The 27,978-nt window shown below is 42.1% G+C and overlaps 2 protein-coding genes across 3 annotated transcripts in view; both read right to left on the reverse strand.

Moving 5' to 3' along the window:
* The window catches only part of LOC147175680 (cGMP-inhibited 3',5'-cyclic phosphodiesterase 3A-like), an 80,624-nt gene extending 72,633 nt beyond the window's left edge, over positions 1-7,991 (reverse strand). For both annotated transcript variants that reach the window (XM_086074142.1, XM_086074141.1), the window contains exon 1: positions 6,683-7,991. In XM_086074142.1, the coding sequence (XP_085930268.1) occupies positions 6,683-7,543 (861 nt within the window). In that variant the 5' untranslated portion in view covers positions 7,544-7,991. The remainder of the gene's footprint in view (positions 1-6,682) is intronic.
* A 9,961-nt stretch (positions 7,992-17,952) lies between these two features.
* LOC147175681 (zinc finger protein aebp2-like) overlaps positions 17,953-27,978 on the reverse strand; it is a 56,375-nt gene continuing 46,349 nt past the window's right edge. The window contains exon 9 of the mRNA XM_086074679.1: positions 17,953-18,527. Coding sequence (XP_085930805.1) covers positions 18,503-18,527 — 25 coding nt within the window. The 3' untranslated portion in view covers positions 17,953-18,502. The remainder of the gene's footprint in view (positions 18,528-27,978) is intronic.

Here is a 27,978-nt window from a genome sequence, read left to right on the forward strand (position 1 = left end):
CCGTCACTTGCCTCCGATGCAGGTTGGCGTGGGTTCGCTTTCCCGTTTGGGAGACCAAGTTTGTGTGAGTGCAAAAGAAATCGAAATATATATATGTATATATATATATATTTTTTTTTACAATAAAAAATACCAACAACTAGTTCCTAAAAATGGTTTTGTAATACACTTTAATCCCCCAAAAATTCTGATTATTCAATCTATGGAATAAGTGATCGACTTTTGACTGCTCAAACTGTAGTTCAAGTAGTCTCTGAAATATTGTCGATGTCAGTGGTGTGTATTTTCATCACAATTCAAGGACAAGGCGACATTACCACCTTCTGGAGACTGAACGTGAATCATTGCAAACAAAAGAGCAGCAGTCTTTTTTTTCTTCTTTTTTTTAACTGTGTGAGCTTGATTTAACAACGCAAAAAACACAAAGGCATAATCCAAGCGACTCAACCAATCGGTATAGAAAAATATATTATAAAAGGGAAGTGGACAAACGTATGACCCCTGCAAGCGTGCAAAAAATGGACCAAAATTGCACATTGAAATACTCATAGCTCACTTACTAGGGGTCCGTTAAACCTAGTGGATGCTACACCCCCCCCCCCCTTTTTTTGTACCTGTGTACCACAGCTTTCAAATATCAAATTTTTCGCCATGCCCGTGCAAAGTTTGCTACGTTTTCGTTCATGTTTAGTGTCTCAAAATGTGATTGTTATGCAGAAAAATAATAAAAATTCCTACAGAAACAATAGGGACCTCGCAGCAGTCATTGCTCGGACCCTAATTAACCAAGGTTGTGGTTTAATAAAATTAATAATGAGTGACTTCATTCATGATACATAACAAACTGTGAGAATCGGAGCAGCCATGTGTAAATTCCATTTTGTTGCACTAATCAGAGTTGTTAGTAAGGAATAAATGCCAACTGTTTAAACCCTGTCTGCATAACTGTTTCGGTTTCTGCCATATTGGACTTTACATATCTACACCTCAGCGACAGATGTGATGCAGTAAGTGGTGTGAAACCTCTCAAAAATGAAATGATCAGAGGAACGGCGGCTAGAAAATGTTTTCTAAAGCCAAAAAGTGAGTCAAATTCCTCAATCACACTGCTGTCTTGTTTTGTGCCTTTTTTATCAACTGAATGCAACGCGCACAAATCAGAACAGAAGCAGAAGCATGCGAAAAGTTATGACAGTCTATCACGCACCACTCTTCCACAATTTGGGGGAGTAAGAGCTTGCCTGCTGTTTTGCCTGGCTACTAAACAAAACCTCGAATGACCTACTTTCATTCTACCCCGACTCCTCCATTACTCGCCTCCTCGCACATGCACAGCTAATAGACTGGGCCTTGCATGTGCACGGGAGCGGGACTAGCATCTTCCAATCACAAGCGACATGAACCCATGTTAGTTACGAGCTTCTGTTTATCTCACATCCCGATTGCAGGCTCTTTAAAAATGAAACTATGTTAAATAAAAGTCTAAACTTCACATCACAAGAGGCTGTGTGTTCCCAATTCCAGTAATCATCCCCCCCAATTTATTTATTTTTTAAATCCGAAACACAATTTACTTATGGGTGCAGAGAAACTAGTGTAACAGGAAACATTTACTACAACTGCAGTAATTGTGTTTGGATCCCATTTCCCAGGAAGTCATTAAACATAGATTTCAATAATATCTTGATCATTCAAGTTATGAAAGAATTTCCTCCGCTGGCTATGATAATATTTGTGTTGGTGTCAGGATGAGGACAGAGAGCAGAGCCGCCATCAATAAGGGAGAGGACGCTGCCAGAAAAAAGAAGAGCATTCACAACGAGAAGGCTGCATTCCCAAGTTCCGTTGCTTATGTCCCACTTTGTTTGGGGCAAACCTATCCTACTTGCTTTCCCCGCTGCCCTGGAGCTAGCGTAAGAATTCTCCATGCTACGAGCTGCGGTTGGATAGCTAGCGCAGCTAAACACTGTCCTTCTACGGTAAAGAGACGCTCCTCTAAGTCACTAATCTTCACCTCAGTGGCGGCATATAAAGGAACAGCTGACAAGTATTGATACCACAAAAGGAAATGAGGTGTAATTAACAACAGAAGACAGGAAAGCCACGCTAACCGCTAAGCTATTGTGAAATGCAATCACGAAACATCAGATTAAATGCTTGGTGGTACAGTACACTTTTCACACAAATCTATCTGGAACCACGTCAGAGCAGAGAGAAACCAACTACAAACAGAAAATTTAGATCAAGAGAGAAAGTAACAAAACAGCTACAAACACACAACATGTCCGAAAATAAATCATTATGTTCCCGCAAGTGTCGGCCAAGAGGAGACATTAAGGTCAAATATATATATATATTTTTTTACAGCTCTATTTTACAATGTGTACTGTTAGCCCACACAGGTAGCTAACGTCAACGATAATAAGCCTAACAACCTAGCACAACTAAACCGCAAACTTCAGGGGGGAAAAATATAAAAAATTGTAACTTATTAATTGGAGATGTAATGGTGAATGAGAACGTTTATATATCCCCCCCTTCGTGTCTCACTAGTACCGTTTCCACCTTTTACTGCCAGTTTCATTGTGTCCCGTCGGAGAGCCGAGTGCAGGCCATTGGCACTCCGTTTTTGGTGCGCTCTGAGCTTCCAAACTACAAATACGCGCAACTCACTGAGTTTCCGGAAGGTTGGAATGAACCAGCGCGTGCTCGCAGTGTATTTCCGAGCGTGCCTTATAAGTATGCAGCGCGAGAACCGTGGACTAGGATTTTTGAAAATAGATCCGCATTGTGAGCATTCAAAGCACGCAATGGCAGCACTTACAGCTTCCTTACTTGGTTGGACTCGTGCCTTGTTGACATTGTCCACAGGTGCTGTGCATCTCGTCTTTTCAGTGTCTTCATAGCTCTGTCAGCAAAAGCTAATTGCTACATCACTTTAAATTCGTTCCATAGATAGCGAATTATTGAAACGTTTCAGGCAGCCCCTATAGACCGTCGTTCAATGTTCACCGGCGTTTGGAAGTGCCGTCACGGGGCTCTCTGTTTGACTTCTGGAGCGACATCAGCGCTGTGTAGAGGTTGACAATGCACAGCTTGCCTGCGCATGCATAATAGTTCCTCAGTATTTGCAGTGCCTTTTGTCCATCGTCTGCCGCATCAACAGCGTCCTGCGACAAACTCTTGTAATCCTAAAAATGGTATCAGCTCTGCATATGGGTCAGCATTTTTTGCTTCTCAGTCGGCTGTTTCATCATCTTTGTCATCTGCTTCATTTTCGGTGGGACCATACAAAATAACGTCTTTGAGCCTTTGTAACATTAAGTGACCCAAAAACTTTTGTCTCCCACAGTTCGTAGTTCTTCTCACGGAGGAGTCTTCTCTTCTCAGTCAGCTGCCGACACATTTCGCTAGCCTTTGGCTTACTCGCTTGTGCTGTATTTGAGGAAGGTTTGAAGTCAGTTCTGCTCTCAAAGCGTTCGAGGCAAACGTAAACAACAAAGATTCCGATAAACTGTTTGCTGTTCTGGTTAACACAGTCAATCCAAATCATGTTGTGTCACTTGAACATAAGTCTTTGAGGTCGGAACTGACATAATTCCGATTTCCTACTTTCCCTGAATGCAGCATTTTTTTCTCAGTGAAAGGATGCTCTCCGCTCATTGAAAAGTATTGGATTGTTGAAATTGGATTTGTGATAGAAAATGTGATGAAATATTTGACTACTATAACAATATGCTTGGTTTGTTTGCCAGTCACAGGCAAAAGCAATAAAATATTATGGAAATGAAGTGTTTGCATTACGGAAATATCAGAAATGCCCGATGTTCAGAATTGTCTAAATGCTCTTATTTAGTTTGATTGTTGTGAGGTTAGCTTGACATAAATTAGCCATATTTATAATGTTGATTGTAACACTTTACCTTTAACCTTTCATTTGTAGCGATGATATTGTGATATGCTGTATCACAGAACAATTCCCATGCAGAACCAGTTGGTCAAATCTGGCATACCTAATAAATATAAACAAATGAAGTATATCGTCTTTTGAAGTGTTTTGACCAGAGACAAAAAACTAACTGTTTTCAAAAGATCACGGACCGCTTCGTTCTTCGCTCTCCTTCCGTTTTGATAGTGCGGCCTGAAAAGTTGCTCAAAATCCCGCTCTCGCTGGCTTTCCCCATTCTTTAATAGTTCTCCCTCATTAAGAAACAGAAGACAATTTACAATGACCTCATCTGAATTTAAAACACGCGATTAGCGACTAGTTAACAATCCAGGCGTACACGTGTACGCGCGACTCCATGTGTTCTCGCAACCCCCTCTGTAACTGAGAAGTCATTGTTTGTCTTAACATCCACAGTCAGGCTCTCATGAAACAAAATACATACATGATGTATCCAGAAGCTTGCTCAACACACTCGTAACACAAGCAGGAACAAGACGAAGTAAAAAAAAAAAAAGCAACACTTTTAAAAGTTAATTTACTAGATACTACCATTCTATTAGTAGTGTACTTCTAACTCTTGCATTTACTAGCTAACCTTAACTAGCAAACCCTACTAGAAATGGCATACACAGTACCAGGGTCAGTATCATCCACGTTTGCCAATGAAAAAAAGCACAATAGTGAGTAAAAAGAGTCAAACAAAAACAGAAAAAACACATTTTGATTGTCTTTTCAGTTAAGCATAGGAGCAGAGGCCAACATAGCAAACTTGAGAGGAAGACACCACTTGGAAATTCCTCGTTGCTTTATTTATTTTTAAAGTAAACTGCTTTTAGACATAAACGATCAATCTGATGTGCTCTTATAAAAAATAAAAAAAGGTCTGTGAAAGAAAATCATCCGCATTATTCCTCAGTACTAACGTAAATATCATCAGGCCAACAAAGTGCAGATATCCTACTGCTACATTTAAACATCCTGACTTGAGGAAGCGCACACATTCACAATTGACACTTCACGCCACCTCTCACCATGTGCTCGTCTCCTGATGTGCGTCTGCGCGAGCGAGGCGATGACGAGCGCGGGTCACTACGGGCTTGTTTACACATTACGGACCACACAGACAAGAGACGCTCACGACGGCATGTGTGTGCCATGTGTGTCTCAATTACAGGCAGGTCGCGACTGGTCAACCGCCGCCTGAGATGAGAAGCGCCCCGGCTGCGCGGGGAACGCTGCATCCATCAGGGCGGCTCGGAGGGAAAAAACGGATTCATCATCTTAACTAGATTGTGAGTCAAAATGTGGCGTGTGATTGCTGTGCAGATGACGCCGCTTCTTCCATCACGCTCTGGTTTCGCTTTAGAGCATCCCATCGGGAGTAAAATGCTTACCTTGCACTAACTACATCAAGGAATTTCTTTTTCTCAGGCCTGCTATGGTAATCACATATACACATAAAGCATTGACAAACCTAGTTATGTATTTTTGTTGGGTTTTATTCATGTGGTCGAGACCACAGGTTGGTGCACTGTCAAGAAATATGTCGGCCTATTCGAGAAGATTCTTGGGAATTTCCCACTATAACCGCTCTTAAAAAACATGCTTGGAATGATCAGCCGTGTGTACACCTGCTTATAAATGGGACATCGATACAACGTCGGTTATATACACCTTCGTAACACAAAACTGCAGCGCAATTGTTGCTAATTAATACTGTTGAAATCAGAAGAAATGCAACATATGCGTTTCAGCCATGAAGAAAAACAAACAGGACCACTAAAGCGCTAACGAGCGCAGTTAGGGCACCTCTAAGTGGGCCGACAGACAGGCTTGCAATACACACACATACACAGCTTTGATCACACCTAAAAACGCCCCCATTCACACACTCAGCAGTCATTGATGTTCCATACACAGGAGCTGATAAGAGTGTGCAACGGGGTAGCATGTGTGCTGCGGTCATTCCTCTACTTTGAGGATGAACGTGATAAATATGTGTCCTTTTAATGGACTAATTCGTTATTAATTAGCAGACTAAAAGAGGAGGGAAATCATCCTCAGCTTCCCTATTTTAGTCACTGCCAGAAATGGAAAATTTCAGTTTGCAAATCTGAAAAGTTGTTCAATAAACACAAGATTTTTGATAAAGTTAAGAGCTGGAATTTGTTTGCCGTCCATTTTCTTAACCGTTTGTCCTCACAAAGGTTCGGGGGGGGGGGGGGGGGGGGGGTCTGCTGGAGCCTATCCCAGCTGGCTTCGGGCAATAGGCCAATCGCAGGGCATTTATATATATATATATATATATATATATATATATACACATCCAATATTTCCCATTTCAGTAAAAGTGAATATCGGCTCCAAATATCGGTTATCGGCCTCCTTGACTATATGTGAAATCTCAACATTATTTAACTTGTGTATATTCAATGTGGTGATTCAAGATTTAATTGATCAATATGATGGCAGACCATATATATATATATATAAGATATACAAGATAAAACCCTGGTATAAAAGTGAAAGAAGATTCTCCTGACAAGCAATGCATTTTTGGGGCCAAATTATTGGTCCAAAAATAGATAAAGTAGTAGAAAATAGGATGTGTACTACATAAAAACGTTAACAATTAAGTCTGCATCATTCTTGATCTTTTTGTTGTTGCAAAAATCAGGGCACAATAATGAAAGTGTGGACTTGGGGCCATAGTGAGGCTGAGGGGGGTCCTACCTGGTCCCTCTGGATGCACGGCAGAGAGGTCCTGCGATGTGACTTGCTGTTGGACTGACTGTGTGCCATGTCTGTGGATATCACCGAACTGGACCTCCTGCGCCTTTTAAATGCGGGGACGTCTTCCTTGGCTCCGGTCACGGGGGTGCAGCCCTCCTCGAGTGTCCCTTGGCCGGCGAGGAGCCTGTCAGCATACCTCGCCAGGAGGACGCCCACGACTCCCAGCAGGTACGCCACGTACGGCCTCCAAGCGGGTCGAACCTTGTGCAGCGACAAGAGGGAGACGGCGCGCACGACGCTGACCACCACGACCACAGACGCGCCCCGGTCCAGGCGCGCTCGCATCAGTGCGCCGCCGGCCACGCACGCCAACACCAGCGCGGCCGCTACTTCATGCGGGCCGTCCAGGAGGCTCCACGCCGCCGCTTCGGCCAGGTGGACCGCGGTGAGGAGCGAGATGGCGGTTTGGAGCAGCACGCCGCAGCGGATCAGGTAGACGCCGAGCCAGAAGAAGGCACACAGGAGGCTGAAGAAGGGCGCGAGCGCAGCCCAGCAAGCGAGCAGCAGCTCCGCGAGGCAGCCTTCGAGCGAGTGAGGACGAGAGCACGAGTGCGGCTGCGGGAGTGCGCACGGCTCACAGCTCCACTGTGCGCACCTCAGCAGCGCGGCCAGCACGAGCGCACACGCCGCGCAGCCCACTCCGCCGCAAGTCCACGCGCGGGCCCACGCCAGCCTCGGACACGAAGGCGCGCGCCGGGCGTCGCGGCTCAGTGGGACGACACGTGTTTGCGCGTAACCGTTGCGGCTCGGCGCGCCGGAGCCTTTTTCTGCAGCGCGCGTCCGCTCCAAATGTGCAGGCATGGCCACAGGAAATGGCAGCGAGCCTCTGGCGCATGGACGGCGCTGTGCTCACGGGGACGCCGCTCAACAAACACACTTTATTGCGGGCGCGAGGAGGGCGAGAAAGCGCTCCTGTTACGCATTGGCACCCGCCGCCAATGCACGCCGCCTTCGCTCTTATTTTCTTCCAAGTGGAGATCCAAGGCGTGGATGTGAACTTTGACGCAACACAGACTCCCGTGTGTCATTCCTGTTGCACCACAAAAGTCACCCTCTATACGTCCGTGTGCAAAACACTCCCGAGCTCCGTTGTCTTTTCTTCCCCTTTCAAGTGGATCCAAAGACGCCCGCGGGTGCGTGTCCGCCAGGTCGTGTCATGGTTCAGAAAAGTCCGCTGGTCAGGCTCTGTCCAAGCAAGCCGTGAGCTCATTTCACACCCTCGAGTTCTGTCAAAGCACTGCCGTCAAAAGCTCCCCAAATCCTCCAACAGCCAGCCAACCCCGCAGGCGTCCTCACTATCTCACTAATGTATTGATTGGAACTGTATAGCAAAGCACCTCGAGTACCTACGATGAGAGAAATTGGAGTTACCTGCCATAAAAATCACTTATAAAAGGAAATACATCAAACGTGATGCTAAATAAAATTTCATAACATTTGACACTTTAAAAGGTTGCACACAAAAAAAAAACATGACGACCAGAAATGGAACTTATTGCAGTGGTGGTAGATGAGTGTGAATAAGCTGATACGAATAATAAAATACATCATTATAAGCAGAGATGGGAAGTAACAAAGTACAAATACTTCATTTCTATACTTGAGTAGTATTTTTCAGTTTGTCATTTCCTGAGTATTTATTTTTTTGGACTACTATTTACTTTTATTCGTTACATTTTAACATGAGTATCTGTACTTTTTTGCGCTATACATTTTCAAACCAAGGTAGATTAAAATACTTGACCTGGAAGAAAAAGCAGCTATCAATGTCTCCTGGCTCCGCCAATCATATCAAGCGTTAGTGTTGCGGTCCCCTACATCCCAGCTTGTGATTGCCTCTACGACCCGCTATCACATGACGTGCAATTGGCTCGTTTAGAACAACCCGTAAATATGAGGGCAATGTGCCAAAATAAGAAAGCTGCAGACTGCCAGTCAACAATATGAAAGAAGGTTCAATCCTGTCGACAGGACACCAATCATAACACAACATGAGCGAGTGATACTCAACACTGTCGACTTGACGCAGTGCAAGTCAGAGAGCCAGTTGGCCGATTGGCAAATTTTTGCTCCAATAGCTAATATCTTTCAAATTGACATGGGAGAAAACATCCGATAAAAATACTTTTTACTTCTGTTCGCCTGTACTTTTTTTTTTGTTACTTTTACTGGAGTAATTATTTGAGTGAGTACTTTTACTTTTACCAAAGTTGTTTTTCACAGAAGCAATTGTACTTTTACTCAAGTAGAGAATGTCAGTATTTTTCCCATCTCTAATTATAAGTTAGTCACAAGTTGTTATGTAGTTCATGAGTGGATTATTTTTTCAAACTTCAAATACATCAGATTTCAACCTGATTCAAGATCCCAGGTATCGGCCGTTAAATTACATGTTCACCCTATAACGATTGCACATGGGGTTGATAGAGCTGTAACGTATATGATCTAAGATTGCAGCAACAGTTGAAAAGGTGAGCAGACCAACATATTTAAATTAGGATTTTGCTTCTTTTTTTTCCTTTTAGCTCTGGTGGCTTTCACCATGGACATTTTGGACAGAACCATAGGTGCAAAATGAAATTTGTGGTGATGGAATTGGAAGTGTTAGTGGGAGAGGAACACACAAACAAACAAACAAACAATATAGAACATACAGAGAAGAAATTGTTTTGATAAATATTGGGGATTTTTTGGTGATCTAGCATGACTCTTTCTTGTGATTGATAGTCCTGAAGCTCCAAAATGTGCATTGCTGAATAGATAATGGCCATCAGCGTTCGGCCAATAAGATTTGACATCATCACTTCTTGGTCATTCTGGTTGTCTTAATTGACAAAGGCTAAATTTAATCGTCTTTATTCCTTTCCTATACAGTTTGTCTTGTTGAAAGTCATGGAGAGAATGTGGTCTACGCCACCTGACTTAATGTGGCCAATATGCTAGCATTTCTCAACGGATACATACAGATGAGTTTAGGGAGTTTCTCCAGATTGAATTCCCACAACCATGAATGCCACATACTGCTCCAGTGTGTTACTCATTTCACATTTGCACATGAATGATACACGCAAAAGGCATTGACGTGATCAGATTCAGAAAATGGCTGGTGACGTCACGGGCATGCAAAGCGAAATGCGCCGAACCTGCCTCAACCCTCCTGAGCTTGCCTTAATGCCGCCGCCGCCCCCCCACTCCGCCGGGTCATTGAAATATTCATCTCACTTTAAGTGTCACCCCTGATGCGTTTTGTCACAGCGGCCGGTTTCCATCAATGTTTCAGCTGGCGGGTCTCACAAGTGCACAGTGTGTTCACGAACATATGCATTGGAACGCTCGCTCCCAGAATGCACTGGTGGCTCCTGGTTCACATACAATCACGTGCCTAGCATGGCGTTTACTGCAAATTGACCACAGGTGGAGGCAAGTATCGAGGAGTGTGATTGGTTGTCTTTCCCTATGCGCCTTGTGATTGGCTGGCTCACATAAAGAAGAACATAATTGGCCCTTTTTTTTGAGAAACCACATGTTGTAGAGGCCTGAAAGATGCGATGATGTTGAATATTTTTGAATGAAGTTCAGTACTGTATATTGCGTGTCAGTTGTGATTAGTCAGAAGAAGTCCTCACTCCATCCCCACTCATCCGTAATCTAATCATGACATCCAGAATTGACTCCCGCAATAGCATTCTCTACGGCATAGGTGTCAAACTCCGGTCCTGGAGGGCCGCAGTCCTGCAGGTTTTGGAGGTTTCCCTCTTCCAACACAAGCTGATTCCAATCAGCAGGATCGTTACCAGGCTTATGCAGAGCTTGCTGATGAGCTGATCATATATCAGCTGTGTTGGAGAACGGAAACATCCAAAACCTGCACGACTGCGGCCCTCCAGGACCGGAGTTGGACACCTATGCTTTACGGCATACCATTCAAAACCCTTAATATGCTACAATTCATCCAAAACTCCGCTGCCCGCCTCCTCACCCACACCCGTTCCCGTGAACACATCACCCCTGCCCTTCAAAACCGCCACTGGCTCCCCATTCCTCAACGCATCCAGTTCAAAATTATTTTAATGACATTCAAAGCTCTCCATAATTTGGCCCCTCCATATCTCACTAACCCTCTCCACCAACACACTCCATCTCGCGCTCTCCGCTCCTTTGGTTCCAACCTTTTGTCCCTCCCTCATGGGACCAAGCTCCGGACCTGGGAGACAGAGCCTTCTTCATTGCCGCCCCCACTCTCTGGAACTCACTGCCCCGATCACGCCGTGCCTGCCCTGACCTCTCCACTTTCAAAAAAAGAACTCAAAACCCATCTGTTCAAAGTCACTTTTAATGTCTAATGTCTAGTATTATGAATGTTTAGTTTTGTACTGATTTTATGTCTTGGACTTCTTTTTTTTTTTTTTTTTTTTAAAGCTTTTTAGTACTGATTTTATTATTGTCCTCGATCTTTTTTTTGATTTTCTGTGAAGCGTCTTTGAGTACTTTGAAAAGGGCTATACAAGATAAATGCATTATTACTATTATTATTATTATAGAAGCAGGGGAGAGGAAGCGGCGCTAACAGGAGGTCCTGATCCTGTCCATCAACTCAATGCCACACAGCCTCCTCAATGCAGTGGACAGCTGCTGGCTCCACATGCGAGCACATCTTTGAAACAGCCGTTTTCTTTTCTTTTTTTCTCCACTTATTGCTTTTTTTCACAGGAAGGGGGGGGGGGTAAAAACAATTCTTCTGGTTTATTTCATGATGACTGAAAGAGAAACAAAGCGATGATAAACACAAGGAACCAAGATAAGAGCACATGAGAAAAGGGTACGTGTGTATAAGCTGAATGTTCACAGGGACCAGGGAACAAAAGAAAGAAAAAAAAAAGAGTAAGAATGAAGTGATGGAAACGAGTTCATATTGTGTTTGACACCCCTGTGCAGAAAGTGAGATCTATCCAGCTTGTTTACCAGCCCAAATTGGGCACACGGTTGGCTTCAGGCCAAGTTTCCATCCACTGAGGTGATGCGGACATCCATACAAACACACACACGCGCGCACACTGGCAGTATCAGACACATGACAATTTGCTCACATGCTGAACATGAACAACACGCATCTCTTCTCTTTAGGCCTGCCACACATCCAACAACGCGAACAAATGAGCAACTATCAAACCCGCATGCTTCAAATTTGACCCTTGCACACTGTGTGGAAAAGCTACAGAAACAACATTTTGAGGCGCCACCTATTCACATTTAATTTGAATGAATGAACCACAAGCCACATGGCACAATTGTCAAGGAAGAATTGAGAGTCATGGCTGCATGATACAGAGATAGAAATAAGGCAAGGCAAGCTTATTTCTAAAGCACATTTCATACACAAGGCAACTCAAAGTGCTTTACGCGAGGAAAGGCAACATATAAGCATCAACAAACACAGCAGTTGACAACATTAAGAGCAAAGCAGAGAAAACAAAAGTAGTTTACACAATTTACCAAACGAACAAACACTCACAATGTTAAAACATCAGACAACAAACTCAAACGTACAAACATTTTCTCAAATTATTAAAAGAAAAAAAAACATGATCTAAAAATCTTTAAAAGACCTTAATCGAAGGTATAGAAAAAAAAGTAAGTAAACCTGCATTTAAAAGCATTTACACTCAGGGCTAACTTCACTTCTGTTGGCAGCATAACAGCTAAATGCAGCTTCACCATGTTTACTTCAAACTCTGGGTTCCACTCGTTGACCCATACTGGGCGACTGTGTTTATTTGAGAGGCTATAGGCAACGATTGCCCAATTCATTAACTTCATATTTAGTGCACGCTTCACTTTTTGGCCAGAAGTATGTATGAAATCATAAATAAAATAAACATTCTGTATCTACAGTACTGTATTGATGTGGATTGGTGGCAGCTGGCTGGATCCTGCTACGTACCTGGAAATCGAATTATTATGAAAGCTCATTAGGCACGAAAGGGCATTTTGGATTGGTTGCCGCGTCTACAACATCGCGACGACATTCATCTGCAATTCAAGTTTCCAATTGCAGCATAAACAAAAACATGCATGCTTGACAGCCTGCTAGCTTAATGCTAGTATATAATGCAAAACACCATAGATGGCTAACTAAAGTTAGCTTAGACTTAGAAACTTAGAAATCAAAACCGTCAAAAAACATCTTTGCATTGTGCCGTTTCAAAAGGTGATATTAACGCTTTGTCTACATTATGCATGCTCCACCAATGCCCAGATGAGTACGAAGAGCCCTGACTGTTTTACTCTGACTGCACCTATCAGCTTTTATCGTGCAGACCCTCACACCCCACAGTTTCTTTGCGGAGGGGGACGGAATTTTTCTTACCTCATTTGAAGTCATGTTTTCGTTTGTCAACTCTGACTGACATTTTAAGATCATGCACGTACTCGCCTGAGACAGATGTTGCAGTTACGCTTTGGGCCAGAGGTGGCAGTCGTGAGAAAAAAGGGACAAACTGCACGAAGTATCGTGTAGGGTGTCAAAGATGTGACAGCCAATTAGAAATGCATATAATATTTTCCCCCAAAAAGGTTTGCTCAAAATAGTGACACTCTCTCTCTTCTTTTTTCTCATTTCATTTCTCTTGTTGCAATCTTGACAATCACACCATGTTTTTGTGGTTAAAAAATAAAATAAAAAATTCAGCACAGTATGTGAAGCCTCAAAACTGGATATAGGGTCGCAGTTTATTCATAGCAGTGCATCGGAAAAGGAGTCGCCCTCTATAATTTGTTGTGATGGTCCACTTCCCTTAAAACAAGTCTCCCAAAAGTAGCCAGAGAAAGCTAAAGAAAAAGCCAAGCACACGTGCAGATATAATCCATTAATATTTGATGAACTGAGCTCTTGTGAGGAACGTTGACATCTATGTTGATGGTTACACCTTTTGTGGTTAATAAATCACAGCAAACCGTGGCAATCCTCAGATACAATGATAATATGCCCCCTAGTGGTACTCGTCTGCGCTATGATCCAGTGTTCTAAATACTTTAAATCTCAGCATTCACACACACAAACAAAACTTGCAGCAGAGCGCTCTAACCATAGCACATGAGAATATAATAATACATTCTTCCTTTCAACCCATTATGTCTAAGCATATGAAGGAAAAAAAATAAAAATAAAATTCTGTTTTCAACATGCAAATACGGCGAGAACATGAGCGCTGCAGAATGATGGGGCAGAATATTGCAATGGAATTAGAACTTCATTCACTGGTGTGGGTGGCAGCGCTGCGGGCACAGAAAGAGGGAATGTTGAAACACTCCCTCAGATGAATAATGTAAGTCCCTGCTTTGTGGGAGGGAGAAAGGAGCCACTCATTTATTGCTTATATATCCAGGAGTCAAGAAAGTTGGAGGGGAGTTTTAAATATTTCACATGAAAGTTTTCAAAAGGAGCACACGCGGATCACCGGGCAGGAATTAGTTGACGGCGCTCGACCACAAATATCTGCTGGAGATGAACGCTAATCGTCAGGAGCGTGCATTCTACGGAGAGCAGACGTACTTGAATAATGTAAAAGCAAATTGCGGCTCAGTGTTTGACACAGCAGGCAGCGCGTCCTAATGGCTCGCTGTTTGGACAAGCGCGCGCGCCAGGAAAAACACCAGCGTCCGCCGTGCACGCCGCTTGGCCAGCTCACAAAAGTCAGCTTTCATACGGGGCATACGGGCCAGACGCGAATGGCCAAGAGAGCCGGCGACCCACTTCTTGCTGTTTTCGACATCAGTTTACATGTTTTTGTAAACACCAGGGATGCCACAGGGAGGCCGGGCCCACAAACACATTCTTAGGCTCCATTCACTCGTCAAGGAAACACGGGCTCATGGGGCAAAGTGCTTCAGCGCATTTCCAGCAAGTGAAAAAGAAAACACACACACAAGGGTGAGCAGATTTTCAGTTGGTCGAATTCAGTGGTTGTTAACCTTGTTGGAGGTATAAGATTTACTGGTGAACAAAATCAACAGGCAGAGTAGCTTTTCATTCAATTTGGCTCCCTTCGTCTTGAATTCACAAAACGTTGCGTTCTCGTATTCCCCATCTCCATGCAGCTCAAATAAGTGTTCCTTTCGTTTTGCTAGATAGCTAGTTGTGCTGGACTATAATTGCTCAACTTGGCTTTGCAAATCACGCAGTAACTTAGGACGATTTTTATAGAATACTTTAAAACAAGCACCAGTTTTCTTAAGATGGAACCCAGGGGCAACAGCTACAATGAAAACAGCACAGGCCCCAGAATTAAACCCTACAAAACACCACATATATATATATATATATATATATTTATTTTTTAAGAGCTCAGTATTGTTCATTCGGTAATGTCATCATCATTGCTCTTTTTTTAAATTATTATTATTTTGAATGTGGGTGAGTACGTGTGCGTGCGTGCGAGTGTGTGTGTATTCGTTAGTTCACCAAAAACCTATTAAAAAAATCCCATACCGTTCACCTAAACCGAACACCGCCGTCAGGAGACCCGAGGAAGGACCAAAGAAAAGAAAGGAAAGACCATACGTTCTGTTATACATGTGAATACATGTGACCACTTACTTTTTAAAAAACATTTTTGCTCGATATATGACAGGATTAAAATACAACTAAAATAAATAAAAACCTACCACCACAAAAGTCACAAGTTGACTACTGAGCGTACCAAATTCCCTGCAGCCAATGATGGCCAAGCGTGGCGCATCATCACAAATCATTTGAGTTGGGTGTGTGTCTTTAAGAACCACTGTACTAATGACAAACACGAACACGGAGCGGTGTCCGTACGGATGGCGTACGGACTGCAATTCACACCGAGTGCGGTTCGTGTGCTGTTTGTGTCCGTACCGGGAATCTGCACCTGCGACGCCACAAGATCCCGATGTGTGTATACAGAGAGCTACTGTACTTGTAAACAATAGCCACACTTGCCTCTCATTCCCATTGATACACTTTTGGGACATTATTTCTGGGATTTTGGCTCTTCTACCATTTCGTGTTTAAACAGTGTTATTTTGTCATGTTGAATTTATTTATTTATTTAATTATTTCAAGCTTGTTTTTTGTCTTTTTTTTGTCCGACTCATGTCTAGCTTCCTAAGATAACAAACTTTTTTATCATCATTTTATCCATAAAAAAAATCAAGTTCGCAAATGGTTTTATTTTGAAATATACCAGATCTACCTCGAAATTTCCTGTCTGGCTCGTGTAATTTCTTCAGCTTCATGAAAATTTGTATGCGGAATCCTGAAAAAAAAAAATAGAAACCTTGCGGCTCCGCACGCAGTCAATTCACACCAGCTGCTGTGAATTGACACGCAGACTCAAATGCTATTTTTTCCCTTGTGGCGTCTGTACGGATGCCGTTCCGTATCCGTTTCGCAGTCAATGTGAACTCGGTGTTCTGTCCTGTTATAGTAGATCACCGTTCATCGTTTGTACTATCTCAATATCGTGCATTTGTACAGTATTCTTTTTTTTTTTCATGGGTTTTTACAGTATACGGACATTCGGAGTCGCGCGCCTTCAGCGTCGTATTACAATGTGTCGCAATATGCCAGGCAGGACTGAGTTTTGTTGGAAATGACTCGTGAGTTTCAGTAATCGTCGTTTGGGTGTGTTGCTGCTCCATGCGTGTTAAAGTACGGTAGGTTCAAGGTTTTATCATAACATCTAAGTTAAATTCCGCAAGCCCATCTAAGGTGTTTTGCATTGTATGATAGCATTAAGCTTGCTGTATACGGTTTGAATGAACAATGTTGAGTTTTATATTTCGTGTTTGTCAGTTTTACAGTAAACTCAACTGGGGTTGTTAAAAACAGCTCAAGCCTCTTATTTTGGAAAAATGTGCAAGCAAGAGAGTAAGAAAAGGCACGAAGGAATAATAAAATGTGAGTTTTAATACGTTTAAATGTGTTGAAAGCCTGTGGGAGGATTAAAACAAAATGATTTTTTTTATTACAAATATTATTTGGTCTCTCTATATTTGCATATTTCGCAAGTGGGTCTCCCCCATAGGTTTGTCCCGACAAAAACTTTTTCTTTCAAGAATTATACAACATTTGATCTGTGAAGATGAAGTAATGCCACAATATTTGGGTGAACACAAATTGAAACCCATTCTGACCACATTTCAACCAAGATCATTTTCCCCCTGTTACAATACCAAGTGGTATGTCATGAACAGAGACCCCCCTCACAAGTACTAAAAAATATTTTTCAAGCTAACATGTCTTCCTGTGTAAATAGAGATGGGACGGATTTATTGTTTAGCAATGCTAATTTCGTAGGTCATGTCAAATTGGATTGGGATACATTTGCATTAATCAATCAATCAATCAATCAATCAATCAATCACATTCATTTTTAAAAGAAAAAAGACAATATAGAGCAATATTCAAATTCAAAGCAAAGCAAACAAAATGAAAGGGGACAGAAAGAAGTAAAACTTAAACTGGGAAATGTGTATTAATGGAGCAATAAACTTAATGGATTACACTGAGGCCAGAAATACCATCAATCAATTTGGCCCGATTAGTTTCATGCCTAAATGGGCTGCAGTACAAATCAAAAGTGTGCATTATAAGTTGCATTTACTTTTCAATTGTTAATGTTGGCTTGTGCATTTTTAAGACTTTAATTCAGTGGATTCTTGGAAAAGAATGTCTTCTTGGAATAAGGATGTCATCGAGGGAAATTGATTGCATCACTGAAACCATCCATCCTCATGGAATCACAATGGTATCACCCGTCCGTTTGTCCATGAACCAGGAAGTAGCCTGCTAACAAATGAACAAACAAATACAAAGCCCTGCTTTACCTTTACTTCCAGTTCAGCCTCAGAGGACGTCCGTGCTCTACTGAGTGGCATCTATTTTTTTTTAATTTCGCTTATACCGGGGTCGGAAAGAAGATACCTGATTGCTACTCCATTCACCTATTGCCAACCTCGAACCATGCCTCCATTTTCTTTAGCAAGGATCGTAGGTGACTAGTGGTCGGCAGTTAATTGCTTGTAAAAACACATTATCTGCTTCATATTAGTGTGCAAAGACAACAAATTGAAGGGTGCTTAAGACATGCACACGGTACTGTATGTACTGTAGCGTAATTATTTATTGACATTGCCAGACTGTCTTTGTACTTCCTCCTGCTGGGGTGTAAATATGCTATTAGAGAATGTGTTTGCTGTGTAGGGAGGACTTCATAGGCCGGCGAGTCAGAGGTGCATACTTTTGCTCTTTTACAAGCCAGACCCAAACAATGATTAAAGATGAAGAAATTGCAATAATACGAGTTACTGTGAAGAAAGAGCCAATAGGAAATCAACTTCCAAGTCTTCCAAAACCTCAGCAGACCTTTGAGTTGTCCTTCAACTCACAGCAGGGATCATTTGTTAAGCGTGTTGTGGAAACGTGAAGGTTAAATTGTAAGCTTGATGTCACCTCAAATTAAGAAAAAGAAGAAGCAAGGATCATCCAAGTGGAGCCAAGAGACTTTCCTTTCCTGTCCTTGAGAAACAACTGCAGCAGACTCAGTCAAGTCCCGCGAGTCCAATCGGTGAGCATCTCATACGGCAGGCATTCAACTTTTTCTCCTCGTCCTTTTCCTTGTAAATGTCATGTAGTGGGTGAAGGTGGGGGAGCTCAGCTGCCATTTGTCTCCTGATGTTTGGGGCGCATATCCACATCGCCATTGCAGAGCGCAGATATATGTCAAGGTTGGATTAGAAAGAAAAAAAAAAGTGTTCCCTAAAGAAAAAAAAAACAAATTACTCTTCTACCAATAGCATTTGTTGAGAAACACCTCTCTGCACTGTACCTTGAACACAAGACCCTTTAAGGCAAAGTCTTTTCTCATAAATTGAATATATTGAAGCGGAGAGGGCAACAGGCTTGAAAACCCCTATTTAGTCTTTGGCAGGGGGTTCTTTGACGTCATTTAATGGTGGAAAGGTTCTCTTAAGTAAACAGACAAAAATGAGAAACCTCTCAAACAGCTTACAGTTGTCATTCGGTTAAGCCGGAACATTGTAAACAAGGAAAAAATGTGTGCGCTCCCTGCTGTTCACGAGGCACGGCACAATGCAGTAAGTGGTTCAGCTGAAGCTCTGGCAGGCAGGAAAAACATTCAATTGATTTTTGTTATCATATGAAAGTAGCGCTTGTTCAAATTAAAACTCAAATTTGATGAAAAGAACATTCAAGCAGTTTGTATTCACAATATTCTTGTGGAAACACCATCCGCCTGTCCAAATATGGTCAGTTTCATAGTTTTTCACAAATAACTAACATCGGTCTGTCCCTGTGTCGTCTGTTTGTTTGTTTTACACATTATTGAAGAATAAAATTCGGTTGAGAACAAATCTATTAAGTTTCAAATGCTTGATGTAAAGTTGCAAAATGTTGCCTCAAGATTGAAAGCCTGGATTTTTTTGGGGGTGTGTGACAATAACGAATGCAAATGGCAGACAGCTGGTGCTGTATTCTAGTACAGATAGCATTAATCATTTTGGTATCGTGACACACTGTTATGGTTGTTTTACGATCAGGAAATAGAAAATCGAAAAATTTATTCCATCCAATTTTAATGCTATATTGATAATGTTATTTAAGTCTTTCTTTAAAATGATCTGTTATTGGGTTTATTTTCATGGGAATTTTAGGCACTAGTGGTATTGGTAACTACTTGAGTACTCGCACTGGTATCAGTCTGAAAAAAAAGTCGTATCGGACATCCCTAATTTTAATCAATGACTATGAAAAGGTAGCGGTCTTTAGTATATTAAATTAGCGATTGAACAAGATTGTGTACAGAATATGATGTATAGGATAAATGATGTGTATTGTGGTGTATATGATCGCAATATTGTGTAAGGTCACTTGTACGATGCAGTGTTTGTTAAATAGAGCAAGATGGTGTTGTTATTTATTTATTTATTAATTTCCCACTGAAAAGTAGTAACTTTGGAGATATGACGATTCGGTCCAACAGCAATGGTTTATTATGGGATGATTGGAATATGACTAAAACATCAGTTTTTCTTTGTTTATTGGGTCAAGTTAGCGTCCCGTGGAAATTGATGTAAATGTATAACGCAAAAGCATTTAGCGCAATATTCCTTTAAAATCGGTGCTTTATAGCAACCATCTTCCCATGAATGCATATGCTATATTTATCAATAAAGAGTTGCATTACTCACTACATAATGCATAATTAACAATGAAACATAATGTAAGCTGCGTTTTTCTTCTTCCTATTTCCTGTACAGTAAATTGTCAATTTACCAGCTCTTGTGTTTAGAGCTGAGGAGATTTGCTTCATTTTACAGCAGTGTGAAGGAGCCGGTTACACTAAACATTACCAGTCGTGTCGGCGGTGTTTATAAGAGGCTGGCACATGCACAGACACTCTGTACCAGCACGTTTGTGTTAGCCTTTAAAGGCAAAGCAATACGGTGACGAATGTTCTTGTTGAAATAATGATTGAAAGCCAAGAGTTGGCCATGTTTTCAGACAATCAAAACTGAAGTACAGTAATAATGTTTCAAAAAAAAAAAATCCTCTTCATGTACAGTTGGCATAAAATACATTATGCCACACCCACTAAGTCTTTTTATTGGAATCCGAAGGTCTAAGGTGAAGAGAAGGACATCAGGACCACCTGGACTCTCTAATCTGCACCGACATGCTCTTGGGATTCACTCCACTGCGTGCCCCGTTTAATAAATCAGTAAGGCTTTACCTTGAGGTCATCTATTCTATTTGTGCTCACATGTCATGCAACTAAAGTCTACTTTTATTTGTATTGCCCTGAAACAGTATACAGCTAAGTGTGTAAATCTACTGTATGATGTTGACACATTTCTCTAAAGCTGCATTATGACCAAGTTATTCACGCCTCACCAGGAGGATTCAATAATTTAAGTGCTAAAATGGCAACTGTTTAAAAATGTAAACACCAGCCTTTTTACTGGACCTTGACGCTGTTCATCCCACTAGAATGCTCACATGTCATTTAGTGTCTTAAAGATGGTGAAACAAAACAAACATTCATCCTTTTTTTTTTTGGGTTTCACTGATGCTCATCAGGATTATGGCGATATGGCAGGTGACAAGTCAACTGTAGGCCCAAAGTGGGAAAACAGGTTAAGCAGTAAACAAAGTGAATGTCCAGCAATTACAAGTAGAAAGGTTAATAGTTTATATTAGCCACAATTGGACCGCATTTAAAGCATACCAAGTATAAAAGGGCAAAAACACATAGACTGGAAAGAGTTCATAAAGCGTCCATGATGCCGCCGGGAGCTGCTGAATCGTACCCCTGCGCTATCAGATGGCGGCTCTAATGACTTCCAAAAGCTTCGGTCATTTCCTGTCTGCACATCCTGGCGTTTCAGGCGAGCGTACGTCGGAGTCCCACTTTTTCTGCAGCCCCGCGCTCGGCCGCACGCTCCCTAAGGAGAGAAGGGCCTCCATGCAGAGCAAGTGGTAAAAGCCAAAGACTCTCTCAAAGCTCTCACACAGACCCAACCATCGGACCCAGACCCCGATCTAATCTGTGCCGGGCAAAGAAAGGTCCACCGGGGATTGTTATTACGAGGGTGTGCTAGGAAAGCGCTCCTTCCTCCAACACATGCACTCTAATTTTGTCCTCATCAGCCTGATAAGCCTGCAGACTGACTGACCGCTCAGGAATCCTGAGATAAAGTGTGTGAGCGCATATAACCAAGGCTGAGTGTGCATGTCAAAACCAAGGGTGCAGTTACAGTGTACTGTACTCAATTTAGGGAACACAGACATTCGTATTGGCTCTGTTCATGGATCCGATGCAGTAGTCGTGGACACTACGAGGAGTGGGACCCAAATACAAAGAGTATATATATATATACACACACACACTGTATCTCCATCCCTTTCTAGAACCTACAAATGAAACTATGACTTTTTAAATAATTCAGAATTGCCCTACTTCAGTTGGCATGGATTCTTCTTCCCCAAAGTGCGTTGTTTGTGTTTAATGGAGCTTTCCTGCCAGATCTAACTGGCCTTCTCTTCAGCCACTGTTGTTCTTTGTCAGACATTACCTGCGGAAACAGTGTTTGCATGGCACATGATTTTGCTATTAAAAATGTCTATAAGGTTCTGAGAATAATCTACTTTGTATCCCACTTGTTATCATGAGGGTCATTGCTGAGGTGGTAACCACTTGAATGGTTGCAAAGCAACCGTAGGGTATAGATACAGCAGGGCCCGATGAATTGGTCGTCCGATTGATTTGCTTTTCCACATTAACTCTTTATGACAAAAGGCAAATATTGTGACAATAAACAAACAAAAACTTGGCAAATCCGCCACATTTTTGGGGGGATTTTCGCAGTTGTAAAGTAAAAAAAAATACCAAAGCACAAACTATCGTCAATTAAACAGACTAATGTTCTGCTAGTAATTTGCATCAAACAACAAGTTATTTTATTAATCATATACATTTTCCATTTTTTTAAGCGGCTGATTTATCAGCTCTCACAATTGTATTCAGTCAAATATTGGAATCGGCATAGGCAGCAACAACAAGAAAACCCATGATGTGTAAACCACTTAACAATTTTCCACATACCAAACATTTTTGGCATGTGGGAGCAGGAACACCCGAAGAAAACCCACGCAAGTCCAGGGAGTTTGCAAACATGCCACAAGCAGATTACAACAAAAAGGTCCTGAGCTGAGATTTGAACCCCAAACATTCAAACCCCGAGTCAGACATGTTAACCACAAGCTGACTGCGTATGAAAAACATTATCATGTGAAATCAAAATATTTTCCTCTTTGTCCTAAGGTCACCCTGTGCTGATTGCAGTTGATTTGTTTTTCTTCTTCTTTGCATTTACAAATCTGACGTTGAACATGTCAAGTAAGAAAAGTGCTCATTCCTTTCAGGTTACATTGCATGAGTCATTGTGGTTATTGGTTACTCGAACATATCTTCACAAAACACCACGTTCTACCCTATTTTCCATCCCACATTGAGGAAATAGGATTGGGTTTAGCAATCTGCTCTGAGCCTTGTTAATGGAAATAATTACAAGACTCACCGCGGCAGTAAATGATGAGGTCGCTTGGTCTTTCCTGATGGGGGGATGTCATAACCGCACTGTTTATATGCAAAAACCCCTGTTAGAAAATGACCATCTTATATCACATTTTTGGACAACTGGTCCATATTTAACTGGTTCCAGTAAAGAGAAGTGCTCTGCATGCAGATGTTTGGCGCTGGGCTTTGTTTTAAAAGCTGTAAATTCCTCGCAACTGCACCAAAAATCACTTCATTCATATTTAAGTGCCACAACAGCAGGCGTGCACGTGCGCCCATAGCTCACGATCACTTGTTTTTTTTTCTAGTCTTCAAACATGTTATATCTGCTTCAATATAGACATACAAAAGAATAATGATCATTAACGGTGGACGGTAAAATTCCCACGCCTGCTAAATGTTTGAGCATACGTCAGACAATTACTTCCTTTAGCACACAATATAAGCGACTGACGAGTTAGAAGTGTCTTCTACTTGGTTAGGCACTGCTGACCAGGGAAGCACTAACACGCTGCAATACAAACCGTTTGCACAAGTAGTACATGTATTTGCTTGAATACAGAACAGTAAATTGCGCACAATTGAAAACAAAAGGAATGTGAGCATTGATTGTCTTGGCTGTGTCGCGTTTTACTAAACTCACTGCAATCACATTTGGTTACACTTAATTATTTATGTCAGTTAAACCAAAAAAAAACATCTTCCAAAAACATTCATTTGGCTATGGTTCATATAACTTGCATTACTGTTAATTTTAGGATCTATGCCACTGTTTGCTGACATTCACAGTTGAAAGTGAACTACACAATGTCCAATTAAAACAGGCGTCGGCAACCCAAAATGCTGAAAGAGCCATATTGGACCAAAACAAAAAACAAATCTGTCTTCAGCAGCAAAAAAATAAAATATAAGCCTTATAAATTGAATCTATATCAGCTATATTTGTCCTTCTCAAATGGTGAGGGAACATGTTTTTTCCTTGCGTACTAGAATAACGTGTAATTGCACATCCGCTGCAGTAGGTGGCAGTGGCGCTCTCATTGTCAGAGAGCGCGCAAGGAGTATTAGCTCCTTTGCAGAGGCGCACTTATCGCAATTTCATAGACAAATAGCCTAACACCGGTATTTATAATCACAGCAACGAGCTTGGGGGGCACAAAATATTGATTTCCTCCAGGGCGGTTCGGGTTAGTCATTTTCAATTAAGAGGTCACTTCTAACAGAGTTCTTTAAGGATTACTGAGGCTTAATTAAGAGTAATAGCATTATTACTATGTGACAGCAGTGTATTGAGCGGAGCAACAGGGCGAGTGGCAGGCACTGCGGTGTGTTGACATCCACATACGAGGCCTCCGCGTGCAGGTGCTTTCAGGTTACGGGGATTTTGACAGGCTCCATTAGCCAACACTTGACTCTGACACAGGAGTGAACGCAAACTGAAACTCCCAGACCCCCGTGGGTCCTGTTTACCTCACCAGACCACACCAGACGATAGTCTGTGTGACAAGGAAGAATGTGGGAGATACAGTCACACACACACACGCAGCCACATACACAGTTAAAGTATTTAACAGCAAAATAACATCAGGGAAAGAATAGCACAGACGATGGATCAGTCAGTGGTCACTTGAATAATTCAATATCTGTCTGCATTACTCGCAGCATGTAATTACGCATGTTGTTTTGATATTTTCTCTCGTGTTCTGACCGAAATGATGGTTGGTCACCATCAAGGAGTCGACGAGGAAAACTTTCCAGTTGGTCCGTGTGTGTGACTTTGCAGTAATCAAGACAGGAATCTGTTTGGTTAGTCATGTACGATTTTCCAAAGACCATCCTACCAATTACAAGCTTCGTTCCCAAACAAACGGGGACACTGCGTAAAAGGAAAGGTAAATACGAGTTGAACAAAGTGGCTTAAATCACTGTCAACTGGCAGGATATCCAAAGCAATAAAACACAAATACCAGAACGGCACTTGATGGAGTCAAGACCTGAAAGGCTGATAAATCCTCATTTGGATCAGCACTATTTCCTGGAATTTCATAATTAACTCATTCACTGCCATGAGTTTGTAGTCATTAGTTGTAATCCAACATTTACGCTCAACGATGAAACAAGAGCGTCATGCCCAGCTTGTCAGTGAAATTCAGGTTTGTAAAACTACTCTAATGAGCAACAGATCCCTGTAGATGGCAGCATAGCGTCAGCACAGCTTTCGAGTTGACGATAAAAAACAATTGTCAGATAAGCATGTCACACCAATTATGAGGAAGAGAAATGCCAACAAGGACCTGGACAAGTTTAGGCACTTGAACACAGTAAGGAGGTTTGACACCACTTTTTTTCAGACTGATACCAGTGAAGTAATCAACTCTTGAGTAGTCATAGATACAGATACCATGTACAGATACCACTAGTAAATTTGATACCTAACCCCCCCGCCCCCAAAAAAAAACATAATTCTAAAGAAAAGTTGTTGTTTTTTCAATTAAAATAACATAGCATAGCAATTTTTTTATTCCTCTTTTGTAATTCCCAATAAAAAAGGGCACAAGAGGGTGGCCGATACCTTGAAATAAGGCCAGGTATGGGCCTAATACCTGGTATGGATACTCGCCCATCCGTTGGACAGATAGTGTGTGGAGGTAAATTGATTGTAGAAAGTGCGTGCCGCGATTGTGAGAACAGATTATACAGTTCAAGAATGACGAAGAGCATGTATTAAAAAAAAAAAAAAGCCTTGCCGCTCAGGTCGCGCTTATTCTTTGGATATCGGCAAATGATTATTTTGCCATCAAAAGACAATTCTCAATCTTGTTCATAGTGTTTTACTTTGTGTAATAAAAACACTACGCATGGAAACCAGTGTTCTGTTTGACATACAGTATTTTTTTATTTTTATGAAAGGTTCATTCTCTCTGATTTATTGTTAGAAATAATATAACAAAGAGCATCTACTCTTTCTTCTGGGAAGTTTGATGCATAAATTGTCACAGAACACAATTTTCAGTGGTGCTTGAAAGATCAGTCGAAAAGCTCTAAAAAGGCTGCTTTGAAAAAGGCTGCATGTGAATGAGTTAAGATGACTGGATTCACACTTTTATCCAGATTTGCACAATCATGAACGGGTAAATACATCTGACTATACTGTAAAGCAGAAGTGATTATAGATTGAGTAAGACTTTAATCATCGTTCGAACAATATACAGCGTGGCGCTTTCGACTTATGCTTACACCAATTTGACTGAGTTCCAAAAAGCTGGCACAGATGACAGATTCTGTCGGAGACATTTCCTTTCCAGCGACCCTGTTCGTCTGTTCGGACGCCATAATTTATCACGGCCCTGATCAATGTTCAACCCGCGCACAGCACGGCTCCCTACAGGAAGCCGAGGGAATTTGCCTGCCCGGGGTTTTGTTTTGTTTTCAAACCGGACACAGCTCAGAGCAGAAACTTATGTTCAGGCTTTACATCAGACAGGAGGGAAATGTCAAGAGCGTTGGAGCCCGCTAAAATATGCAATATTTGATTAGTGCACAAACACCTGAGCACGCTCTCAGCAGTTTGCTGCCAATTAGATCCTACAGATGTCTATGCTGGGCATGGCACGCTCTTATCGACACGCTAGCACCGTGGGGGTGGGCTTTGGGGGGGGGGGGGGGGGTCTCGGTCTCTTTCCAAATTGCGTCAGAGCAGCCTCTCACAGAGGTTCAGTCTCCATAGCCTAATTAGGCGCTCCACTAGCTTCTGTCAGCAGCACCATGGCAGCTTTCAAAGCAAGGGCTCAAGCCTTGTGATCTGTCTAAATATTTCTTGCCCGTAGCCCCTCTCGTAGCGGGGCGGCCATCACAAAACGGGTCAGCGGGAACGAGGATGAGATGCGGGATGTGGTCAGAGGAGGCCAGCGAAAGCATTTGAAGCTCTTGTGCACGCCGCGTCACGACTTCTGTGAAGCATAAAAAATGTCCTTTCATCACTTGCACTCTGCCACACACCACTGCTTAAATGCGCCGCACTGGCTGAGAGATGCCACGGCGTCGTAGGTTGTTTGATGTGTGGACAAGATGCAGATATAGCATGTCCATTTTCGACTTATTTCAGGCTGACGTCAAATCTCATGATTGACATGCAGATGGGAGTTCATCACGTGTTGGTTAGGCCTCTTTGACGTATATGATTAGATAGGTGACTTGAGCTCGCCTGTTGTGTCGCTGTGACCTGTCCTGGCTCAGCATTTTCCTATCTCTATGTGCACTCTGGGACATATATCTAGTTAAGACCATCAGGTCGCACTTTGGCAAGCCATAACAGCAAAAGAGTAGAAACCATTTTGGAAAAATGAGACCTTCGAGCACATTATTAAGAGAAAAAGGACAACTCGATCTTTCTGGCATCCAGTAAACAGTTCACCTGAGAATATGCAGTTTTCTAGTTGTTATTGTTAGTATAGAGAGCACTAAAGATAAAAGAACTGTGTGAAGGTTCCCTCAGGTCCTTTCAGATTTTGTGTTTGAGCGTTATTATTGTTGTATATTAAAAAAGTATTTTATTTTTCGAAAAGAAAAAAAGTAGGTTAACGGTGCGTACTTCACTTTCTGAGCGACCAGTCTTGAGCTGTGACAGCAGCCCAGAATTTTAGCTCACTGGTCGCGTCAGGACTCACTAACGTGAGGGTATGGGTTCAATCCCCAATCGGATGCTGCTTTGTATGATTTATGGCTTATATTTTATGAGTTATAATAAGGTGGCCACAGAACATAAAATTCTATCGTCAGTACCATTAACCATAAAGCTTTATGCAGCATATAAAGGTCAATTCATTTAAATATGTGGAAAAAAATTGCATACATGTCAAAGAACCTGTGGTTGGGCCATCATTGTATAAAAGCGATCCACATTTGGCAGGGAAGAATTAACCTACATTGCTGGAGCTGAGGCTGGAAAGATGGTCGAGAGCGAGTTCTCCAGACATTCTTGGAGCATTACTGTCGTCATGAAGGCCTGACCATGGGTCCGCAACAACTGACAGACCGTCATCTGCATGTGGACCCCCAGGCACGCTTGCGGTTCCGTGTCTCTCGAGAAAGACGTCTGTAGTTGGTTAAAGG

Source organism: Leptonotus elevatus, chromosome 4 (assembly GCF_054856555.1).
Source record: "Leptonotus elevatus isolate MCC_2025b chromosome 4, RoL_Lele_1.0, whole genome shotgun sequence".
In the NCBI taxonomy this organism is placed as follows: Eukaryota; Metazoa; Chordata; class Actinopteri; order Syngnathiformes; family Syngnathidae; genus Leptonotus; species Leptonotus elevatus.